This window comes from Schistocerca americana, chromosome 4, assembly GCF_021461395.2.
Source record: "Schistocerca americana isolate TAMUIC-IGC-003095 chromosome 4, iqSchAmer2.1, whole genome shotgun sequence".
Lineage (NCBI taxonomy): Eukaryota > Metazoa > Arthropoda > Insecta > Orthoptera > Acrididae > Schistocerca > Schistocerca americana.
This window is the reverse complement of record NC_060122.1, coordinates 757,775,904-757,798,737: the sequence shown is the minus strand read 5'-3', so window position 1 is coordinate 757,798,737 and position 22,834 is coordinate 757,775,904. Positions and strand designations below refer to the sequence as shown.

The 22,834-nt window shown below is 42.8% G+C and overlaps 1 protein-coding gene across 2 annotated transcripts in view; it reads left to right on the top strand.

Annotated features, from left to right (window-relative positions):
* LOC124613148 overlaps nucleotides 1-22,007 on the top strand; it is a 192,761-nt gene extending 170,754 nt beyond the window's left edge. For both annotated transcript variants that reach the window (XM_047141766.1, XM_047141768.1), the window contains exons 6-7: nucleotides 3,610-3,680; nucleotides 19,061-22,007. In XM_047141766.1, coding sequence (XP_046997722.1) covers nucleotides 3,610-3,680; nucleotides 19,061-19,460 — 471 coding nt within the window. In that variant the 3' untranslated portion in view covers nucleotides 19,461-22,007. The remainder of the gene's footprint in view (nucleotides 1-3,609; nucleotides 3,681-19,060) is intronic.
* The last annotated feature ends 827 nt before the right edge of the window (nucleotides 22,008-22,834 follow it).

The following is a 22,834-nucleotide window of genomic DNA, read 5'->3' as shown; positions in this document are numbered from 1 at the left end:
ATATCGCTGTCCAATGATTTTTCAAATGGTTGAAATGGCTCTAAGCACTGTGGGACTTAAGATCTGAGGTCATCAGTCCCCTAGACTTAGAACTACTTAAGCCTAACTAACCTAAGAACATCTCACACATCGATGCCCGAGGCAGGATTCGAGCCTGCGACCTTAGCAGCCGCGTTGTTCCGGACTGAAGCGCCTAGAACCGCTCGGCCACAGCAGCCAGCCAACGATTTTTGTCACCTCAGTGTATTTCATGTATGTTACTCGATTAATTCTCAAAACAGACCATTAGTTTTTTGTTCACATGCACGTATCTGCCACTATATTACGATTTCTGAGGTCATGTGCGTGATTTCTGTTCCGATCTTACTTTGACCGTTGATTATTGTTACCCCAGGATTACAGATCCACAGTTTACTAAACATTGTTGATGCCAATAACAGTGTAGAATTAAGGATTACGTATACTAATCATCAGTATACAGACGAGGCTCATTTGTAATTGTTTATGTGCCTACAACTAAGAAAAACACATGTCAGTCATACATTTCTCATACTACAAGGTGTTCTGGTTCAGTCAGTTGTTAAGGTATAACATATTATGTCAAATATTTCTGGAAACCAGGAATGAAGTTCGTTTTAGCCAGACGCACCAGATATTGTCTAGATGAATGAAGAACAAATAACCTTAATTCTAACTGCAATGCGTGTTTTGAAACGAGGATTTAGTTCTAATATGGATGAAACTGAAGCTATTATGGGTGTTTAGCGTGGAGTACAAAGCGTTTACTTGCGAGACAGGAATGTCAAGCACATCCATATTTATGATTAATAGCCGTTGTTCTACTGCATTAACAACGACAACGTATACGATGAGAAGAAGAAGATATACCAACAGAAACGTATTTCAGCATTGGAAAAAGATTTTACTGGCCATTTGATTTTGAACTTTGATTCATTCATATAACTTCAACGAAAAATTGATGCAGTTTAAAATAAATGCCTATATTCCATATTTTACGCCAGTCCGTCTCGTAAGGGTGCTAGAAATAAAACGCGCAACGCTTAGATAGTCATGCACGTTTGTTGACGTTCTTCGAATTAGTAACTGGGCGGGTGCAGGCAAGGAAATCTTGCGTCTCTCTCAAATAGCAACTAATACCACCTAAGAGACTGCATTTTCTTTGAGAACCGTTTCCTTAACTGATGTTAGCTATCTGCACGGAACTTCTGTCTTTGTTCGTCGCTGCTCAGAATGGTTTCAACGAAGACCAGCAGGGCTACAAAGGGTAACGAGCAGGTGGAAGACAAGCCAACCTCATCCTCGAGGTAATAAGTTCCTTCTAAAGGCGAATGTGCCCACCCTGCAACCAGACAGTAGAGATTTCAGGATGGCTTATTACTGTCGAGTCAGATGATGATTATTTTTATTATTTTGCAAATGAGACTGAAGTAGATGTCCCTTGCTGTGCCCAAATTTGTTCTTTTCGGAGAAAACTATACAAGGAATTAAAAAACTCTCTGCAAAGACGGTAGGAGCTTTCTAATGTTACTACAGAATGGATTCGGATACGTGAAGATCTAAGTATTCAACATTTATTATCTCTGCAGGTACACAAAAGCTGTTTGTAACTTAGCGACGCAGTTCGATGCAGCAGTGTTATCTATGCTGGTCAGTGAGTTCATTTCCTCGTCACTGATGTTGGCCGGTAACGTTCCAAAAGATATCAAACGACTTGTTGAAAACATAGCGCAGTTTAAAAGGAAATTACGAATGATTAACTTCGTACTCCACTGAATAGTATTTTCGCAATGGTTCTTCCAACTAAGGTGAAATTAATTTAGTCCTTACTAGCTGAGAAACCCAGCGTTGCATCGGTATTTTCTTTTTTATATAGCTTCCCCCAAGATTTCGTATGTGTGGTATTTATTTTTGACTTATAAAGCTTCTTTGTATACAATGTTTAAAATAGTATCATTGGGGACACAAGGTAAGAGCTTGTTTGCATCACTAACACAGGAGAGATCCGCGCAGAACTGGCCATGTGAAAAGCAATTGTCTGTAAGGCCCATGCCTGCAACACGCATCGTCTGGTCCTGCGTTTTGTTTATGGTCGTGGTTTAAAATAAGCTCACCGGAAAGTATGCACGTCTGAAGTGAAATCGCAAATTATTAACAATTGGCGGGATTCGGGGCGCAAAATCTCGCTCGCCTGCGCGCTTCCCCACTAAAATTTTCGTTTCTATGATGTTACGTTGGCGATAAGTGACTTTTAAGTTCTGAGGAGCGAGATAATGAATGATGCTCTCGATCAGACATGTGTTGCACGTCACTTTCGGAACAAGTTTCCAGAGAGCGAGTTACACTCTGATGTTCTCGAACTGCAGCAAGTCTCGCCTTACGATCTTCATTGGATTCTTGAGATCGCAAAGGCCTCAGTCTTTTAGCTGTTCAAGTGTATTCAGAAACACTCGATCATTTTTAGGCATTTTTATTCGTAAGAAACGAAATCAGAATGTGATAAGTGGGTACCCAAATCGTAAGGCAAACTCAATAAGTTCGTTTTTCCAAGGAAAGAATATAAAATTTTTTTAGAAAGAAGTAAAGCAGTGTCGTTAAGTATTTAACACACAAACCGAAATCAGTTCAAAAAATGGTTCAAATGGCTCTGAGCACTATGGGACTTAACATCTGAGGTCATCAGTCCCCTAGAACTTAAACCTAACTAACCTAAGGACATCACACACATCCATGCCCGAGGCAGGATTCGAACCTGCGACCGTAGCAGTCGCGCGGTTCCAGACTGAAGCGCCTAGAACCGCTCAGTCACAACGGCCGGCTTCGAAATCAGTAAATGCACATGTCCTAGCCAATTAAATTCGCTGTTAGTTTGTGTTCGTTAAGATAAGATTACGGTGCTTAATTGTATAACTGACGAAAACTTCCGAAAATACGTCACTTAGTTTAAAAAAAATTTACACCACCATCTATTGGTTATTTGGTGTACTATGAAACGAACGGCGCCATCTATTGCTTCTCTGGTGCTTATGCCGTGATGATTAAATATTCGAACTACAACGCTAAGCAGACAATATTAGATTAAATTAAGATGTCTCTTTTTTCGTGTTCCGATTTTAATTAAATGAAGCCTGCTTTTTTGTCCCGAGCTACGCCGAAGTTACTTGTGACAGACCCATGAAAATTCGTCTAATGATTTTGGAGACTAGTGTGTTCAAGCAAACTAACAGGTAGCCGCGACATTTTTACAGTTTTATTATTGGTACAGATTACAATGTTTTTGGTGGTGTCAGTTATATTATAAGTTACTGCCTTTCTATTACAATATCTCATAACATTAAATCTGCCTAACATATTGCACTTTGAATGCACATGTTTTACCTTCCTCGAAATCCAGTTGACTCTTCTCTGTCGGAACTGAGCAACATGATTTAAATAGCGTAATATACATTAGCATACAATGCGTTCTCTGTGTACTCTGCGTCGAGCAGTTGAGAAGCAACCTACACTCAGCAGACCACAGAATTACAATACTCGATGACAAAGACCTTTTGGAGCAATTTGTTCACGTTAGTGTTATTATTTTTGTTGCAGGATGAAAGAAAATCACTGAAGCACCACTTCCTGACCTCACTGTACAGTGACCGGAGGGATAAACCTGACGGGTAAGTACCGGTACTAAACGGTATCCTGTATTACACGGATGATAAGGGAACCATCATTTGGGGCATTTACTTTCTAGTTCTGAATTTGTAGAAGTGTGGTTGCGTGCTTCAGTGGATTCGCGTCAAACTACACTGAAGCGTCAAAGAACTGGTACAGGCATGCGTATTCAAATACACAGATATGTAAACAGGCAGAATACGACGCTGCGGTCGGCAACGCCCGTATAAGTGTCTGGGGCAGTTGTTAGACCGGTTACTGCTGCTACAATGGCAGGTTATCATCCCGTACGACCATTTCATGAGTGTACCGCACATATCAGGAATCCGGCAAAACAGCAAATCTCCGACGTCACTGCGCCAGGAGAATCCGGCAAAACAGCAAATCTCCGACGTCACTGCGCCAGGAGACTCTGCAAGAACGGTAACAACGACGACTGAAGAGAACTGTTCAGCGTGACAGAAGTGCAACCCTTCCGCAAATTGCTGTAGATTTCAGTGCTTGGCTATCAATAAGTGTCAGCGTGAGAACCAGTCAACAAAACATCATCGATACAGGCTTTCGGAGACGAAAGCCCAATCGTGCACCCTTGATGACTGCACGACACAAAGCTTTACGCCTCACCTGGACCCGTCAACACCGACATTAGACTGTTGATGACTAGAAACATGTTGCCTGGTCGGACGAGTCTCGTTTCAGATTGCATCGAGCGGATAGACGGGTAAGGGTATGGAGACAACCTTATGAATTCATTACCCTGCATGTCAGCAGGGGAGTGTCAAGCTATTGGAGGCTCTGTAATGGTGTGGGGCGTGTGCAGTTGGAGTGATATGGGACCCCTGATGACACGTACGTAAGCATCCTGTTTGATCACCAGCATCCATTCATGTCCATTGTACATTCCGACGCACTTGGGCATTTCCAGCAGAATAATGCGACAACCCACACGTCCATAATTGCTACAGAGAGGCTCCAAGAACGCTCTTCTGAGGTTAAACACTTCCTCTGGCCACCAAACTCTTCACACATGAACATTATTGAGCATATCTGGGATGCCTTGCAACGTGCTGTTCAGAAGAGATCTCCACCTCCTCGTACTCTTACGGATTTACGGACAGCCCTGCAGCATTCATGGCGTCAGTTCCCTCCAACACTACTTCAGACGTTGGTCGAGTCCATGCCACGTCGTGTTGCGGCACTTCTGCGTATTTGCGGGGGTCCTACACGATATTAGGCAGGAGTACCAGTTTCTTTGGCACTTCCGTGTAAATACACCATAGCAGGTTTCGTCCTTTGTCGTTGGCTGAGTGAACAAAACACCTAACCACATTATTTTGATGGCACCCAGACATCATAATAACGGACCCCCAATTAAACGCACTTACCTTAACATTTCCTATAGTTCTGCTGCGTGGAGAACTGGGATTCAGCAAGACCTGCCTGCTTGTCGTTCTCAAAAATGCATGATCACGCGATGAGTTCTCTCAGATATACAGTTAAGGACAGGAAAAACAGTTGCTCTGGTTATGAAAAGACTTCGATGGATGGGACTATGGAAGAAATGTACGTTTTCTGATAGGTAACCATTTTTGGAAGCCCTTCCCCAGTTACCTCGGCACCTGGCATCAAAGCAGAGAAAGCCAAATCGTAGTTGTGCCACGAGGGTCCCACTCGTTTTTTTCACGACTCGCAAATATTAGAGCACTTTACGTTTCTTAACACGATCCAGGAAGACGCGAATACGAGGCCCGAGCACCAGGCGCTAGCCTGCAGGAACCTTACATGAGACGTGAGGCAAGCTCCGCTGCTGCTCCGCCATCGCTAACTCCAAAGAACGGCGTTAATGCTGCTGCTGTCATGAAACTCCGCCGATGATACTAACGGCGGCGTAATACAGCGCGAAGAAGCGTCTGTCAGTTTCTCTGTAGTTCTAGTCATGATAGACTTCACAATATCTGTTCAACTATGTTGTTGTTCCCATCGAGCACTCACGCGAGCTACCGTCGAGTGCCCAGTCCCAACGCCGACTTCCCAAAAATCAGAAGGCGGCCTTACTTATGACCTCAGTTCAGGGACGAGTAACTATTGTTTCAGCTAGATCTATTTCTTACAATACCTATGGTGCTGTACAGTGTTAATTCCTGCATCTTGCCTCGGGCCGAGCTCTGCAACTCAAGAAAGAATGCTTGTTAGATCTCAAAAAGCTTCACACTATTTTATGTTTTGCGTCTACTCCAAGCCCGGAGAAAAGGACGGTTCCATTCTTGCAGGGAAGGAGTGGTCTTCACAGGTGTTCTAGGTCTTAACTTTAGGAACTGGTGACTGTATTCCTCTGCCCTCACATCTAGAAGCTTCTCGACGGCCGTGTACCCCTTGTTGCGAGAATATGTTGTAAAGGCAGCTATGTTGGCTCCCAATGTGTTCACACCAACTTTCACCTCTGGGTCATAATTCTAGCCCATATTAATTCAGGAAATTAGTTGGACGCAACTGAAATAAAGGTTTCTTAGCACACAGTCTTTTTTAAACTTGACAAATTAGAGCTTACACTGAGACGACAAAAGTCATGGGATAGCGATATGAAAATATACAGATGGCGACAGTGTCGCGTACACGAGGTATATAATGACAGTGCATTGACCGTACCGTCATTTGTACTGAGGTGACTCATGTGAAACGGTTTCTGACCTGATTATGGCCGCACGACAGAAAGTAACACACTCTGAATGCGGAATGGTAACTAGAGCTAGACACATGGGACAATCCATGTCGGAAATCGTTAGGGGATTCTATATTACGAGAGCTACAGTGTCAAGAATGTGCCGACAATATCAGATTTCAGGCATTACCTCTCACCACGGACAATTCAGTGGCCGACGGCCATTTCTTAACGACCGAAAGCAGCGGCGTTTGCGTAGAATCGTCTGTGCTAACAGACAAGCAACGCTGCGTGAAATAACCGCAGAAATCAATGTGGGACGTACGAGGTGCTTCCATATTTGGTGTTAATGGACTGTGGCAGCAGATGACCGACGGGATTGCCTTTGCTAAGAGTATGACATAGCCTGCAGCGCGCCTTCTGAGCTCGTGACCAAATCGGTTGGACCCTAGACAACTGGAAAACCGTTGTCTGGTCAGGTGAGTCCCGATTTCAGTTGGTAGGAGCTGATGATAGGGTTAGAGTGTGGCGCAGAACCCACAAAGCCATGAACCCAAGTTGTCAATAAGGCACTGAGCAAACTGGTGGAGGCTCCATAAAGATGTAGGCTGTGTTTTCATGGAATGGACTGGGTCCTCTGGTCCAACTGAACCAATCATTGACTTGGAGACCATTTGCAGCCATTCATGGACTTCATGTTCCTAAACAACGGTGGAACTGTTGTGGATGACAGTGCTCCCTGTCACCGGGCAACAATTGTTTGACTGGTTTGTAGAATGTTCTGGACAGTTCGAGCGAATGATTTGGCCACTCAGATCGCCCGATGTGAATCCCAACGAACATTTATGGCACATAATCGAGAGATCAGTTGTTCCGCTAAACCTGCACCGGCAATACTTTCGCAATTATGGACTGCTATAGAGTCTTTTTTTTCCTTTATTGAATTGCGATTCCCCCCTAAGGGGGCGGGCTGGCAGCAGCTTAGTGCGCTGCTCTGGAGCTTACAGACTTTTTAAAACGTAATAAGAAGATAAGAAACAATAAAAGCAGGCGATAAAACAGTGACTTAAATTGTAAAACGGCGGAAAAGTGTGGAAAGTTAAAACATAAAACAAAGGGTTGGCAATGCCAATGAAATACACAGGAAGCAGACAGGTAACATAGTAGACAGACAATTAAAAAAACATGGCGACAGTCTGGTTTCTGTTCGCAAGAGATATAAAAATCACACCCAGTGACAGTATGATGTCCGTTCGCAACACTTCGGAAAAGACACACAACACTGAACACTAACTGTAAACACTGCACTAAAATGTCAGCACAAAGATGACACACCATAGCCAAAGGCATTTGAGGGGGGGGGGGGGGGGGGGACCTGGACAGATTAGGGGGAAAACAAGGAGGGAGGAGAGGAAAAACGAAAGGGGGGGGGGAACCGAAGGAGGTAGAGGACGCATAAGGGGGGCGGGGGGGGGGGCAAAGCAGATGCGAGAGGGAATGGGAAAAGGCAGAGGAGGGAAATGCAAAAGGACTTGGGGGAGAGAAGGGGGCAGAGAGCGGGTAGGTGGGGAAAAAAGAGGATGAAAGGGGGGGAAGAGGGAGCCCAGGAAAAGGACAGAGGAAATGAGGGGGGGGGGGATCAGAGTTGATACGAGGGATAAATGGAGGGAGAGAGGGCACAATATGGGGGGGGGCGGAGTTGATGGAAGCCACCTTGGGAAAGGAGATGAAGGGTGTAGAGATGGAGGGTAGGGGGGACACAACAGTGAAGGCGTGGCAGGGGGCAGGGATGGGAGAGGACAGGGGCAACCAAGGGGTGAGGAGGATCAAAGCGGCGGGAGGTGTAGAGTATGCAGATATGTTCCAGGAATAGGAACAGATGGAGGAAAGGAATGAGGTCATAGAGGATCCCCGTGGGGGACGGGAGGTGTATACGGAAGGCGAGGCGGAGTGCATGACACTCAAGGATCTGGAGGGACTTATAGAATTTGGGAAGGGCAGATATCCAGGTGGGTGGCATAACAAAGGATGGAACGGATTAAGGATTTGTAGATGTGGAGGATGGTAGAGGGGTGCAACGCCCATGTCTGGCCAGAGAGGAGTTTGAGGAGTTGGAGGCGGTTGTGGGCTTTGGATTGGATGGAGCAGGGATGAGGGATCCAGGTGAGTTGACGGTCAATTGTGAGGCCAAGGTAGGTGAGGGTGGGGGTGAGGTGGGCAGGACGGGCACAGACGGTAAGGGAGAAATTCAGGAGCCAGAATGAGCGAGTGGTACAACCTATGATGATCGCCTGGGTCTTGGAAGGATTGATTTTCAGGGGCCACTGGTTACACCATGCAGCAAAAAGGTCAAGGTGATTCTGGATAAGGCGTTTGGACTTTTGGGGGGTAGGATCGAGGGTGAGGAATGTGGTGTCATCGGCATATTGCCAGACGTGTAGTGGGGGGGGGGGGGGGTTGGGGCATATTTGCAGTGTACAGGAGGTAGAGGAGAGGGGAGAGGACAGAGCCCTGGGGCACAACTGCAGAGGGGTAGAAGGTGTGGGAATTGGCATTATGGATGGTAACATAGGAGGGGCGGCGGAAGAGGAAGGAGGCCATCAGATGGATGTAGTTGACAGGAAGGGCGTAGGTTTGGAGTTTAAATAGGAGACTAGGATGCCAGACACGGTCGTAGGCTTTTTCGAGGTCGAGGGAGACAAAAATGGTGGAGCGACGGGAGTTAAGCTGGAGGGAGAGGAGATGAGTGAGGCGGAGGAGTTGGTCATCGGCTGAGAAGGAAGGTCGAAAGCCACATTGGGTGTTGGGGAGGAGGTGGTTTTGGTGGAGGTGGTGATGGATGCGCCGGGTAAGGATGGATTCCAAGAGCTTGCTGGACACCGATGTGAGACAGATAGTACGATGGGAAGAGGTGCTATAGAGACTCTGCAGGGGACTTTCAACGAGTGTTGGTTCCATGCCACGTCGAGTTGCTGCACTGCGCCGGGCAGAAGGATGATCGACACAGTATAAGGAGGTATCCCATGACTTCTGTCAGCTCGGTATACATTAGCTGATGAAATCAGTTATTCAACAAACCATGGACTCCAACGTAGTCCCACGCTAAATATATAACCCATAGATTTGGTTTATAGTTCTCATTAAGGATGTCCTTTTTCTCTGTCACTTCTTCTTTCTCGTCTACCAAAGATTTTTTTTAAATCAACTGTGTTTCGAGTGACTTTTTGGAGGTCTCTTTTCCTCATTGCCTAATTTTTACACGTTGCATCCTCTTTTATTGTTTGTGTAATTATTACAGGCAACTTCCTCTATAATGTGATTTGCATGTCCTAGTCTTTATCTACCCACACCACATTTCCTCTCTGTCGCTCCTTCCAGCACAAATTGAACTATTCCTGGATCCCTTACTAGCTGTACCGATAACCAAACAGGCGCAACTCGTGATTATGTTCTGGGGAACTTCTAAGATTTATAATTAAAATGTTATATAAAGGCTTTTTGTGACATGTTATTTTTCGGAAGAGGATTGTGACCCCCACATCGCCTCCCCCTCCCCTTTACAAATACCTGCTTCTACCTTCATCTATTCTCTTTAGCCCTTCTTTATTTCGTACTTTATTTATCAACTTAAAATTTTCTTTGATAGCACCACATTTGAAGTGCTTTTACTAGTCGAATCCGAGAATCTATAAATACTTACTCCAAGTACCACCACACGTTTTCACAAAACATTATACCTCCCATCGCCAAGTATCTCATACAAACTTCTTTCAGAACTGATTAGTTTATCTCCTTTGCTATTTTTCTTATTGCAAAATCCATAACACTTTATTAACTACTGATTTCTAATACAGTCTACTTACTTCCTCAGTGAAGAATATTGAAGATGAAAGTATAGGCCAGACTGACTACAAGAGAAGAAAACTAGAGTATTATTATCCAAACCGCAGGCATCTGTTGATCGTTAACCACGTGATATTGCGAAGATTGCACGTACCCTGAGGCCTTGCTGTCTTCTGAAAGTGAAGAATATCAAAAATAAAAGACACAGTTCTGGCTGGTATAAGAAGAAGATTGACAATACTAAAAGTAAATGAATAACTGGGGAATCTGACGATCGTCAGCAACCTGACATTGCAAAGAGTGCATTTTCCGTGAAGATTTACACGATCTATCTCCATTGCCATCTCGTATTCATTCATTATGCTCCTAAATGTACTTTTTCTTCTTGCAGTAACCTATTGGCATTGATTTCTGTTCTTCCATTGTCAACCCTGTTCTCCAATAAAGGATACCATCACTCTACTCCCATCTACTTCCATTGTTACTGAACCTGTAGCATAATCTAGATTTCCTTTATACGAGGACTGGAACTTTAATAGTGGCAACTATTCATTTACAGCTCATAAAAAATAGATACGTGTTTCAAAGTTTTACTGACCTTCTAAGTGGTCACCACCATTGTGTATAAACTGTGGCCAGCGATGAGGATACTCTTAGCAGTGCCAGTTGTGTTGACAGTTCAAGCGGCGCGGTCTATTGCCCGACAAATTTGTAGCAGTTCTGAAGCGAATGCCGTGAAGTGTTTCCTTCAGTTTAGAAATCTAGTTTAACTCACGAGGGCTTACAGGGGAGTACAGTAGGTGGTATATTACTTAGCAGCCCCATCAGTCAAACAAATCAGTAACAGCTTGCACCGTACGTGCTTGAGCATTGTCCTGCAAAATGATGGCCAGGTCCGCAGAAAGTGTCATTACTTCTGTAGTATCTTGCTGAAAAATGCCCACGTGAATTCCCCAGTGCTTGGTGGAGCCGCCGCCAGCTTGTTTCCGTCCTGCAGTACAGGTGTCAAGGAGCTGTTTCCCTCGAAGACGACGGATTCGCGCCCTCCCATCGGCATGATGAAGAAGTTCTCAGGATTCATCAGATCATGGAACGCTCTGTCACTGCGCCAACGTCCAGCGCCGATGGTTGCGTGCCCATTTCAGTCGTAGTTGCCGATGTCGTGGTGTTAACATTGGCACATGCTTGGGTCGTCCGCAGCGGAGGTCCAACGATAGGAGTGTTCGGTGAACCGTGTGTTCAGACACACTTGTACTCTGCCCAGCATTAAAGTCTGATGTTGGTTTCGCCACAGTTCGCTGCCTGTCCTATTTTGTCAGTCTTCCCAGCCTACGACGTATGACATATGTAATGAGGGGTGACCGTCCAACCCCAGGATGTCGGGACGTGTTGTTGGACGGTCACCCCTCATTATACATGTCATACGTTGTAGGCCGGGAAGATGTGGTTACAGCCTGGTTTCACCACTTGAAGACACTCAGCACAGTACTCCTCGAACACCCGACAAGTCGTGCAACTTACGAAATGCTCGTGCCGAGCCTCCGGACCACCACAATCCGCCCTCGGTCAAACCAACACCGACTCAAAGGAAGGCCTCGGCGCTTGTTCGTGACGTCACGTCAGCTAGGCACGGCGAACGCCAGGTCTGTTGCAGGCATACTCATAATGGTGGTGTCTCCCTCTCTGACACAGGAAAATGTGAAACTATTGGCGGTAGTTGACCAACACACATTGTTCTGAGAGATTTCTGCAATCAGTTAATTGTGCAATTCATTACACTTCTTAACAAATAGTGTACTCGTGAACTTAAATTTCCACCTGTTTTAAGGATTGACATACAAAAACAACTTCATGGTCTAGCAGCAACAGAATTCGTGCTTCTTTACCTTACTTGTAAATCTGAGGAAGTTACGTTTGTACTGGGTTGCTTTTACAAGAAACTGTGAACATATTGGTGCTCTTCTTTAGGTATCTTGGTTGACTATGGGGTGAGGAGCACTGAATGTTAATGAAATATCTTGCGATTGCTCACGTTAGGCGAGGGGGTGGGGGACAGGAGAAGAGGCAAAAGAGAGATACTTGTTTTATCAAATAATTTTTTTTTTATCTTATAAAGTTTTTCCTTCCAGTTGCAAGAGCGGAATATTTATCTTTTCTAATGTGCATGTTTAGAAAAGTTTAAGCTCAGCAGTATTTTCGATGTATGAAGCTATTTTGTTTCCTGTTTAGAATTCCTTTCGTTGAAAACGACTATAATCTATTGACTGGCAACAGTTGGACATTTACACGCGTAAATTAGTTCACATTTCCAGTGACGATGTCAAACGAAAATAAAAAAAATAAATAAAAGAAACGAGTTAATTGTAAGGGGGTTGGGGTAAGGTTCGATAACGAATTGGATCAAGTAAATATAGTTACTTGAATGTAAAATTTCCGAAGCTTGGAATGGGGCAAAGCATCTTCTCATATTGATCTACGTTTGTTTCGGCAGGATTCAGTAATACAGAACTATGATCTTCATTTGTAGCTTTATGATAGTAAGAAAATCTTTCATCTAAATAAAACTTCGGAATCCAAAAAAATACCAAACATTTTGTCCAAAAATAAGAGATTTATAGTGATCAGGTCGCCCAGGCGTTTCTGCCTGCAACAGACCTGGCGTTCGCCGTGCCTAGCTGACGTGACGTCACCAACAAGCGCCGAGCCCTTCCTTTGAGTCGGAGTTGGTCAAACTCGCATACATCGTGTGCCTTCCCCATTCAACACACTCGCACCGTGCGTGTGTCTGACTAGCAGTCATTCCTCGCCAGGTGATGCTACCGCATGGAAGGATTTGTATCGATAATAGGTCGGTAGTCATAACGTTATGGCTGATCGGTGTAACTCTGGAATGCATGGTGAAACTTCAACATATCTTGGCACACATATGGATTGCTATTTACGAAAAAGTGAGATAAAGGTAAGGCACTCTTAGAGACCTTACTTGTTGGAGATGAGAGTCGACAAATAAAAAAAATGGTTCAAATGGCTCTGAGCACTGTGGGACTTAACATCTATCGTCATCAGTCCCCTAGAACTTAGAACTACTTAAACCTAACTAACCTAAGGACATCACACAACACCCAGTCATCACGAGGGGGAAAAATCCCTGATTCCGCCGGGAATCGAACCCGGGAACCCGGGCGTGGGAGTCGACAAATAAGCACTGGCGCAATGTCAAACGAACTTGGCACGTATATGACTTAGTGTTGGCTAAGAGACTTTTAGCATCTTTAGGGACAGGCTAGGCAGTGAAGGGGTGACATAAAAATAACTTGAACCTTAGATCGATTTTATTCCTCATCTCACCGAGTATATGGGACAGATTATTAACCAATGACGCGTAATAAGTAGTAATCAATAAAAATAACCGTACATCATATCATCAACGGATCAAAGATCTTTGTATATATTTCTAAAGAAATGATAGGGCATATTGATATTGTTACATGTTGATAAGCACAAAAGACACAGAATTACTCACCTTCCTGGAGTAGACAACACGCTGCTAACGTGTAACAACGCCTGTAGTGTTAATAACGGCCTCAATTCGACGAGGGACAGAGTTCACAAGTTTCTTCACGTATGCCATAACCAGCTGAAGATTGGTGACTGCATAGCTTAGAGCTACCAAATTGCGGGGTATTGGTTGGAACATATAGATCGCTGTTCCCGATAGTTCCAAACATTTTCTATTAAGATCAGGTGATTTAGTGGGGCAGTGAAGGTGCGATAGGGTGCCTTAGGTGTTCGTCTTAACAATAACGCACAGAGATTGGCAAAAACATGGAAACACCGGGAGAAAGGCATGGCTGAACATATAGACGTTAGCCAAGCCTTCACGTTGCGATGATGTATTTGACCACGAACGGCACTTATGTAATGCCCTCAATACGTTGTAAGTATCAGTCATGGTCAGACCAGTGTTCTGTATAGTTGTGGAAACATAATGCCGGAGCTGAGTCAATTCGATCGTGGACGAATTACTGTTGCTCGTATGTAGGGTGCTTCCGTAACCAAGGTAGGCGAATTTTTGGTGTCACAAGAGGCACTGTGTCGAAAATTTTACAGCATACAGGGAAACCGGGAAAAGATCATCCGTTAAATCTAAACGCTGACGGAAGTGTGCGTTGAGTAATCATGACAGGCAGTCACTGAAGAGGTGACGAAAAATAAGAAGACTACGACTGCAGAAGTCACTGCAGAACAGAACGTCGCGACGGCGAGCTCTGTATCGCGTAGTCCCCACCGCGCTTTTGACTTTATATGCAGTTTATATGGCATAATATTTTAATTAACTGTATATTGCTTATTGTTGCGAGCACAACAGATAAAATGCTATTCTCACGATTAGTTTCTGCAGTTGAAAATATTTTAACTTTGTGCACCTTGATCTATTACGTGGGGATTCGCACAACACTAAAAGATTTCCTGCTGTGCACGTATGATCTTTAATTTGCAAACTATTTTTATATAACCCTGATCTGGCTTGTTAGAAATTAAACACGTTATCAGTACTGTAACTAATTACGAAATTAAACATGTCCTTCTCTACTTTCATCTCTGAAATGCACTGAAAATTACTCTTATTGGTTAAAATGGCTCTGAGCACTATGCGACTTAACTTCTGTGGTCATCAGTCGCCTAGAACTTAGAACTAATTAAACCTAACTAACCTAAGGACATCACACACATCCATGCCCGAGGCGGGATTCGAACCTGCGACCGTAGCGGTCACGCGGTTCCAGACTGAAGGGCCTAGAACCGCACGGCCACACCGGCCGGCAATTACTCTTATTACATGTACAGAAGTTACAGTATCCTATGTTCGCTAAACGTAAAAGCTGCAGTGAATTTTTTAATATACGAACACTATTGATTGCCACTACAGACGAGAGCATGAAACTAAAAATTAAATTTGGTTTTTGTATTATTAGCCAGAACAGGTTTCATCACAGCCGTCTTTGACATCAAACAAGTAAAATTTTATTGCTCTGATTTAATTAAATTATTTACGTCACTGATATTGTAATAGCAGTTGCCCTTGTCCACCCGAAAATGACATAATAAAATCCACCATTCACTTCTCAGGTCTCTGGTAAGCTGAAAGAAATAATTTTAATGTACCGTTACCTGCCTGCTTAGTTGCGGGAAAACTGCTTTCATTCAATTTAATTTGAATTTGCCGCAGCAGTGGCTCCCGCGATCGCTGCACAGCTCTACGTCATGAAAAATTCTAAATATGCTGAAAACGACAAAAAATATGGAATGAAATATTGGGCAAGCTAGCAACAAATTATTAAAAGTATTTTTAACAATTTCTGTATTCAAAAATCAACATAAATTTAAAGTACACACCATTTTCATTCGTCAGCCTCCAATGGCGTCTTTCTCAAACAAGGAACAAAAGAAAGCTAACCAAGCACTTAATTGAGCGTTACAGGCTCTTACAACTTGAACGGCTGCAAGAAGACGGAGAGAGTAATCTTTTAACCTCCACTATTTATAGGCAATTTAATATGCATCCTTTTTATCTTTTTTAATTATCATTGTCTGCTTCGAATCTATATTCGCCGACCACAGACGTTGTTTGCAAAATATAGATACATAATTATTGTACAAAAATAAAAATGAAAAAAGATTATTTCTTTTTTTACAGAGTCTACATAATCGACAACCGTTCATACAGAAATGAAATAATAATAATAATAATAATAATACAGATAAATGTTTCTTTTTTTCACATGTATTACAACCATTTTGTGAATGTCTTGCCAGGAGACGTCACATCTGTCAGTGCCAAAACAACACGAAGGTCATTCCATAAGCGAGGAATATCAGGACGAACTGGAACTGCTGGCCGTTGTGGCCGTACGGTTCTGGGCGCTACAGTCTGGAGCCGAGCGACCGCTACGGTCGCAGGTTCGAATCCTGCCTCGGGCATGGATGTCCTTAGGTTAGTTAGGTTTAATTAGTTCTAAGTTCTAGGCGACTGATGACCTAAGAAGTTAAATCGCATCGTGCTAATAACCATTTGAACTAGAACTTCAAGACCACTCATCAGTGATGCAAATGCCAGTAACAGATCAAACGTGGTGGCGAAACCAGAAAATCTGAACGCTGGAGCAATGGAAAAAAGTGAACTGGCCGGATGAGTCTTGTTCCACACTGTTTCCAACTTCTGGTTGAGTTTACGACACAAGAGTGAAACATGGAGGGGTTTTGGTGATAATTTAGGCAGCAACATCGTGGTATTCCATCACAGCCAAGGATTGTGTGACTATCTTGGCTGGTCATGTCCATCCCACAGTGTAATGCTTTTTTTCCCCAATGCTGATGCCGTGTTCGAAGGCGACAGGACCCCTGCTCACGCATCTCGCATCGTCCAGGACTGGTTTGGTGAGCACGAGGAAGAATTTTCCCATCCCCTTGACCACCTCAATCACCAGATCTCAATATTACTCAGCCTTTGTGGTCTAGTTTGAATAGAAGGGAACGTGATCACTATCGACACTGTTCATCGTTGCCTGAACTTGTCGATATTTTACAGGAACAAGAATGCCTTGAAAACGATACAGAGAGAACTGGAAGCCATTTCGAATGCCGACTGGTTTCCTTCACCGTATTAAGCAAGGTACTGTGTCTAGTTTTTTTTATGTTTTCGTATACTTGTTCACCCTCTGTAAGTGTGCTGTTCTGTGCATGCAAGGAAGACGTGAGCGGGTCCAAGTCATGGGTTGTAAAATACCGCCGAAACGTCACACATACATTTCCAGTGGACTGATGCCTTTGTGCAATGCACCCTTTGGCGCACTGATCACCTTGCATCATTTGAAGAGAGGCAAAGCCAAAACTCGTCGGACAACACTACACACTTCCAATCAGATACTGTGCAGTTTTTGTGTTGGGGCCCACGAAGACCTGCAGCCGTGAGTGTTGCTGTGAGCAATGGCTTTTGGCGGTGTACTTCACTCCAAAAGTTCATCTCCTGACGTTCTTTTCAGAATGTTCGCTTGGCAGAAGTATAAGATGGACCTGTATTCTCTGACAACAACAGTTCCTCTAGGTTTTGAAAGCAATTGTTATTGACAAGGTGTGACGCTTTTCTCCGCGCACTGTCGATTAAGACTTTTTTTGTGACCGCCATTCGTTCATACCATGTGTTACATGGCAGCGGGTGGTTCTTCATTCCTTGGAGACACTTTGGTCGGCCTGCATCAGCACATCAATAAGTCGGGGAACTTAATTCACTGTGTGGTGATGGGCACGTCGAAATGCGATGTATCGTTTCTACCACTGTGTCACGTCTCTAAATAGACTTAGAGTACAGAACAGATTTCAGGCTGACTGGCGCATAAAAACCACTTGAAGACCTTGTTGTACTACAGCGGTGGGAACAGAAACACCCGGTACAAGTCCTAGGAGACCAGTGTGCACTTTCGAGGTGTGACTAATACAAGGCCTGACAAAAAAAAAAAAAAAAAAAAAAAAAAAAGCGAAGCTCCCCGTAGAGGAGGTGGAAACGAAATGAAACAAAGGTTATGTGAAGTTATTGCAGTGATTATAAAAACGAGTCCAATATAGAAAGAACTTGGCAGCCCATTTATCAGTGTGATGTTGCAGCCTTTCTGGTGAGGAACCGTGCACCGACTGGGTTGGCAAGGGTAGCATGAAGCTGTTTTATCCCCTCCTGAAGCGAGCTGGACCACAAACATTGTAACTGCTCCTTGATAACCTGGATACTGCGATATGGATGGAGTTGACATCTTGGCTGGTCCCACATATATTCTTTTGGGAACAGATCTAGGATTTTGAGCATCGTATGTACACTTCATAGACAGATGTGGGATGCATGGATGAACTTCATCCTGTTGAAAAATGGCACCATGATACTGTTGCATGAGAGGTGCATATGAGGAAGCATGATATCCGTGACATACCGTTGTGCCGTCAAAGTTTTCCCAGTCATTACCAGTTGCAACCTGAAAACGTATCTCATAGCTCCCTACACCATCACATCATGAGTAACAGCATTATGCCTCGCCAAAACATTGGAAGAATTTAACCTCTTCGCAGGTCTCCACCATACTCGACGATGACAGTCATTGCTGAGCACAGTGTGATGCCATTCACCATGCTTCCTGGTCATGACACCATTCCAGATGCAGTTGTCAATGTTTTGTTCTTAACTACAATCTGGCTGTTACTAACCTTCAACCAATGGTGAGGTACGACACGGAATATTGCAGGGAGCCATTACTTATTATCTAATGGCAGGCACAAATGTGATGGGGTTATGAATGTACTTGGTACACAATACAACGATCTTCTTTTTGGGAAGGTCAGATATTTTCAACCAGACGAGTCTCATGTTCGCTTGTAGTCCCACATCAGGCCACTTTCACATCCAAATGCCTCACAAATCTGGATATTGTACGATTCTATCACTCAGTCATATGGAGACCCACAATGAGGTCGATTTCAGACTGTGGCAATGCTTTGTCACAAGAGTAAATGGCACCTCCGCATCTTTCACAGTGATCTCTCAACATCTGATGCTGTTTGTGTGTCTTCTATACCTTACCAGGCCTGGTAACAACACTAAATCTGAACAACTCTAATACTCTCTGATGGCCATTCTACCTGTGCTGCAGCTCTAATCATTTACTTACCCACTGATGGTGTGTACGTGCACAAAGCTACACTACACATTCTGCCATATCTTCTGGGTGCTTCACTTGTTTTTTACAGGCAGTGTATTTTGTGAGCTTATATAGCGGCCACCAACAAGCAAACGTGTCGTCATTTATCAGCTGCTCATGTTGTGTGCTCTGCCCGCAGGGTGTCGTCGCCGTGGGCCGTGCAGTCGCCGGTGGTGGGCACAGCGCCGCGGCCACTGCCATGGTCGTCCTTTCGCTCTGCGCCGACAGTGGAGATCCCACGGCCCTTCCGCCTGGGCCCACCACCGCCTGGCCGCCCACGCACTAACGCCATCCCGGAGCCCGACTACGACAATGAGTCACTGCCGCGAGAGCCCGCACAGCTGTCACGGGAACCCCCACAGCTGGCGCGGGAACCCTCGCGTTTGGCACGGGAACCCCCATACCTGGGGCGCTCGCCGCCGCACGCCAAGGACGCACTGCGCCGCGAACCGCCGCCACTAGACGAGATGCCTCGCCGCTCTGCCCTCAAGAAGGCCACCTCCCCAGAGTCCCGGTTTGCTGGCAAGACCGTTTTCTGAGTACACACAGAAGCCACTGACGTTCAGATTTAACGGCAATCACCTTACTATCGACACACATCCTTTTGCTGCATCTGGATTCTATTAGTTCAGTACATTAATTTTAGAGCTCTTCATTTCTCTGCAGCTTATGTTCTTGTGTGTCTGCTGTCGAATCAATAAACATCTTTACAAGTCTCTAAACCTAATGTACAACATTATTTATTTGTGAAGAGACGTGACACTGAGCAAATGGAAAAGAATGGCTGTTATGCCAACCATACGGAGTCTCCTAATAATTGAGGTCACATGAATTAGCTTTTTAGCCTTACTTACAACTACACTTACAGAGTTTATTCCATTAAAATTACATGCACACATTGAAAAATGTTTAAACTAGAGGACTTATATTACATTTATTTATTTATTTTGATTATTTTTTTCTTCTTTTTTGGCCAACTAAGGACCACATGATAATTTCAGTTCCTTCTTCCTCTTCTTCTTCTGCTGACTAGGATTGCCCTCTGTTTGCTATCCTCATTATGTTGGTGTACTGTGGATTTACTGGGACAACTGCTGTTATATCTCTGGGGTGATCGTCCATGCACGTATTTTCCTTGCAGTCATCTATAATTAAAAATTTTAACTAGTCCTGTCGGTCCATCCTTTCTACATGGTCCTTCCAGTTACTTTTCCTTGCCTTTATCCATTTATTTATATCTTGTATTCCAAAATCTGTCTTAGCAACTTCATATCCACCCCCATAATGTTTGTTTTATATTTTCCATTTTCGTTTTTTGCAGCATATGTCACAACAGGATGCCCCTCAGTTGTCATAAAATTGTTTCTCCATACAGTATTTTGCAGGTATCCAGTTACCCTTTGTTGCTTAGCTTTTTTATATTACTATATCCATTGTTTTTAGATGAGATTTGCATGTTATATTGTGTAGTGCTTTTATTAAATTGGTGAAGTAACATTTGTAAATTATTCTCATCATTCGCTGTCATTATAGTATTATCATCAACACATGTAATGTTTATCCTTTTGTTTCCCATTTCATTTCTTGGTTTTCTTCTTATGGCATCAATAATGTGGTTCATTATTAAGCTGTGGGCTTTATGAGTCTCTTTGTTTAATTCCTATGTCTGTTATAATTTCATCTGTTAATCTTTCACATGTTTTAATTCTCATTTTATTACCTACATAACAATAAGCCTTATTTCCTCTATTGCTTTCTTCCAATACTATTTCATCTTTGCACCATGTCTCTGGCTTCACACCATTTTACATTTCTCTGTTGGAATTCCAAATTTAACTCTTTTGACAATATCTCTTTCTGCTGCTTCTTCTGATTTTATGTGGTGTATATCTAATTATTTTTCAACTTCTCGGATCCAACTTGTTGTTAATATATATTTCCAGAGTTACTTGGACATCAGTTTTGTCAGCCTATTGTCATCTAACCTGGTCAATTTCCCGGATATTTCGGTCTTCCTTTCTTTAATATTTCTGTCATGTTTTCTATATTTCGATATACTTCATCATTAGTTCTTAAATTTCAAGCGTCTTTGCTTTATAATGGACATGGAATTTTCCTCAAGATTACCCTCTCCACTACTTTTAGTTGTTCTTTTTATATGTTGGTAATAAGCATTCACTTCCATATGGGTGTTTTGGTTTAACTAGCATGTAATCCTTTTTTTGCATTTGCTGACATGAATTTTATAGTAAATATTTTTTGTTGTTTCATATTTTCTTTCCATTTTGTCTATAATTATTTTTATTTTATTTTAAGCTTTTATTATTATCAGAAATACCTGTCCCTGCTTGTAACTGCCTTTACTTTAGTTCATCCCAGAAATTACCTCACTTAGTGAACTAAAATATTTCACTTATTAACTGAAAATTTACTTCAGGATCTTGTGTATGTTGCTGACATCATGCGCCGCTATGTGCTTAAAGATGTGATGTATTAGAGCACCAATTTATTTAGAAACAATGCCTCAGCTAAGGATTTCAGAACTCAAAACAGGTGTTTTAATCAAACTTAATGAAACTCTCATCTGTGGCCTTCTTAGTTTACTACAAAACATGCACACCAATCTATCCCTCTGGATAATGCAGGTCTGTGATGTGCCTGAACTTGCTTAGTGGATGATAGAATATTAATGCAAGATCATCAACACTGTTACCAATTTTCAAAACGATAATGTCTACTTCATTACAGTGCTCTCCTATGTATTTTACAATCACTCTATTGGTAAAGAATCTTTATAAATATGTGTACTTATTTACAAAGTTGTTGCTATACAAATATTTCTACATCTAGACATATTCGCTTAAATCATCATGAAGGCAAGGAAAATCCACTGTTGCAAATAGCTGTTACCATTATATAAAAACAAATTTGTTTCCACTGATCAAAATTTGCAAATCTAGAAAAAAAACATTGAATTATTAACTACATAACATTTCATTTTTGTCACAGTGTGAATTATATGCTTTAAGAAGTATTTCATGAACTATATGAAAAATAGTTGGCCAATAAATTTCACTCATCATCTTTTCAGTCTCTTTATGTTTTGTTACACAAACATATTTAGAAACCTACCTCCCATTATCTTAATTTTAACATCTAAGATTTTTACAGACACAATGTTTACAAAATGAAATATATGAATCATGTAACACATTGTACAAGAGATTCATGTTAATCTTCACCATTAAATGAAATATACCCAAAACCACAGAAGACACCATCAGCTTACACTACTGTCTACTCGTGGTACATTAATATGTATGGAGAGTAGTGACAGCATGAAATGAAAAATTAATGTGAAAGCTTATAGGCATTGCTATTAAATGACACAAACTGGTGCTGTAAAGCAGTCAGAAGAAAGCAATAAGTATACCATATGACACACAAAAATGTATGTTTTACCCACTGCTTGATAAAACACTAAGAGCAATGGTTTGCAATAGTCCTGAATCAGAAGACTGATAAATTCTTTCATCTCAGGCATCACCAGAAGAAAGCTGGTGACACTACAAGATTACACTTTAAATTAAAGAATTTGTGGCTGTAAAGCAACGATAAAAACCCATGCTCTATAACATAGTGTAGGCACCCAGATGTAAGGATGTGTGTGTGTGTGTGTGTGTGTGTCTGTGTGTGTGTGTGTGTGTGTGTGTGTGTGTGTGTGTGTGTGTGTGTGTGTGTCTGTGTGTGTGTGTGTGTGTGTGTGTGTGTGTGTGTGTCTGTCTGTCTGTCTGTTAAAAACCAGCTACTACCTTGAGTAGTTAAGTAGAGTCCTAATCTACTAAGCTAGGCAGTAACATATGAACTTTTACACCCCAGAAAAGAAATGGAAATGCTGACTGCAAATATTTAA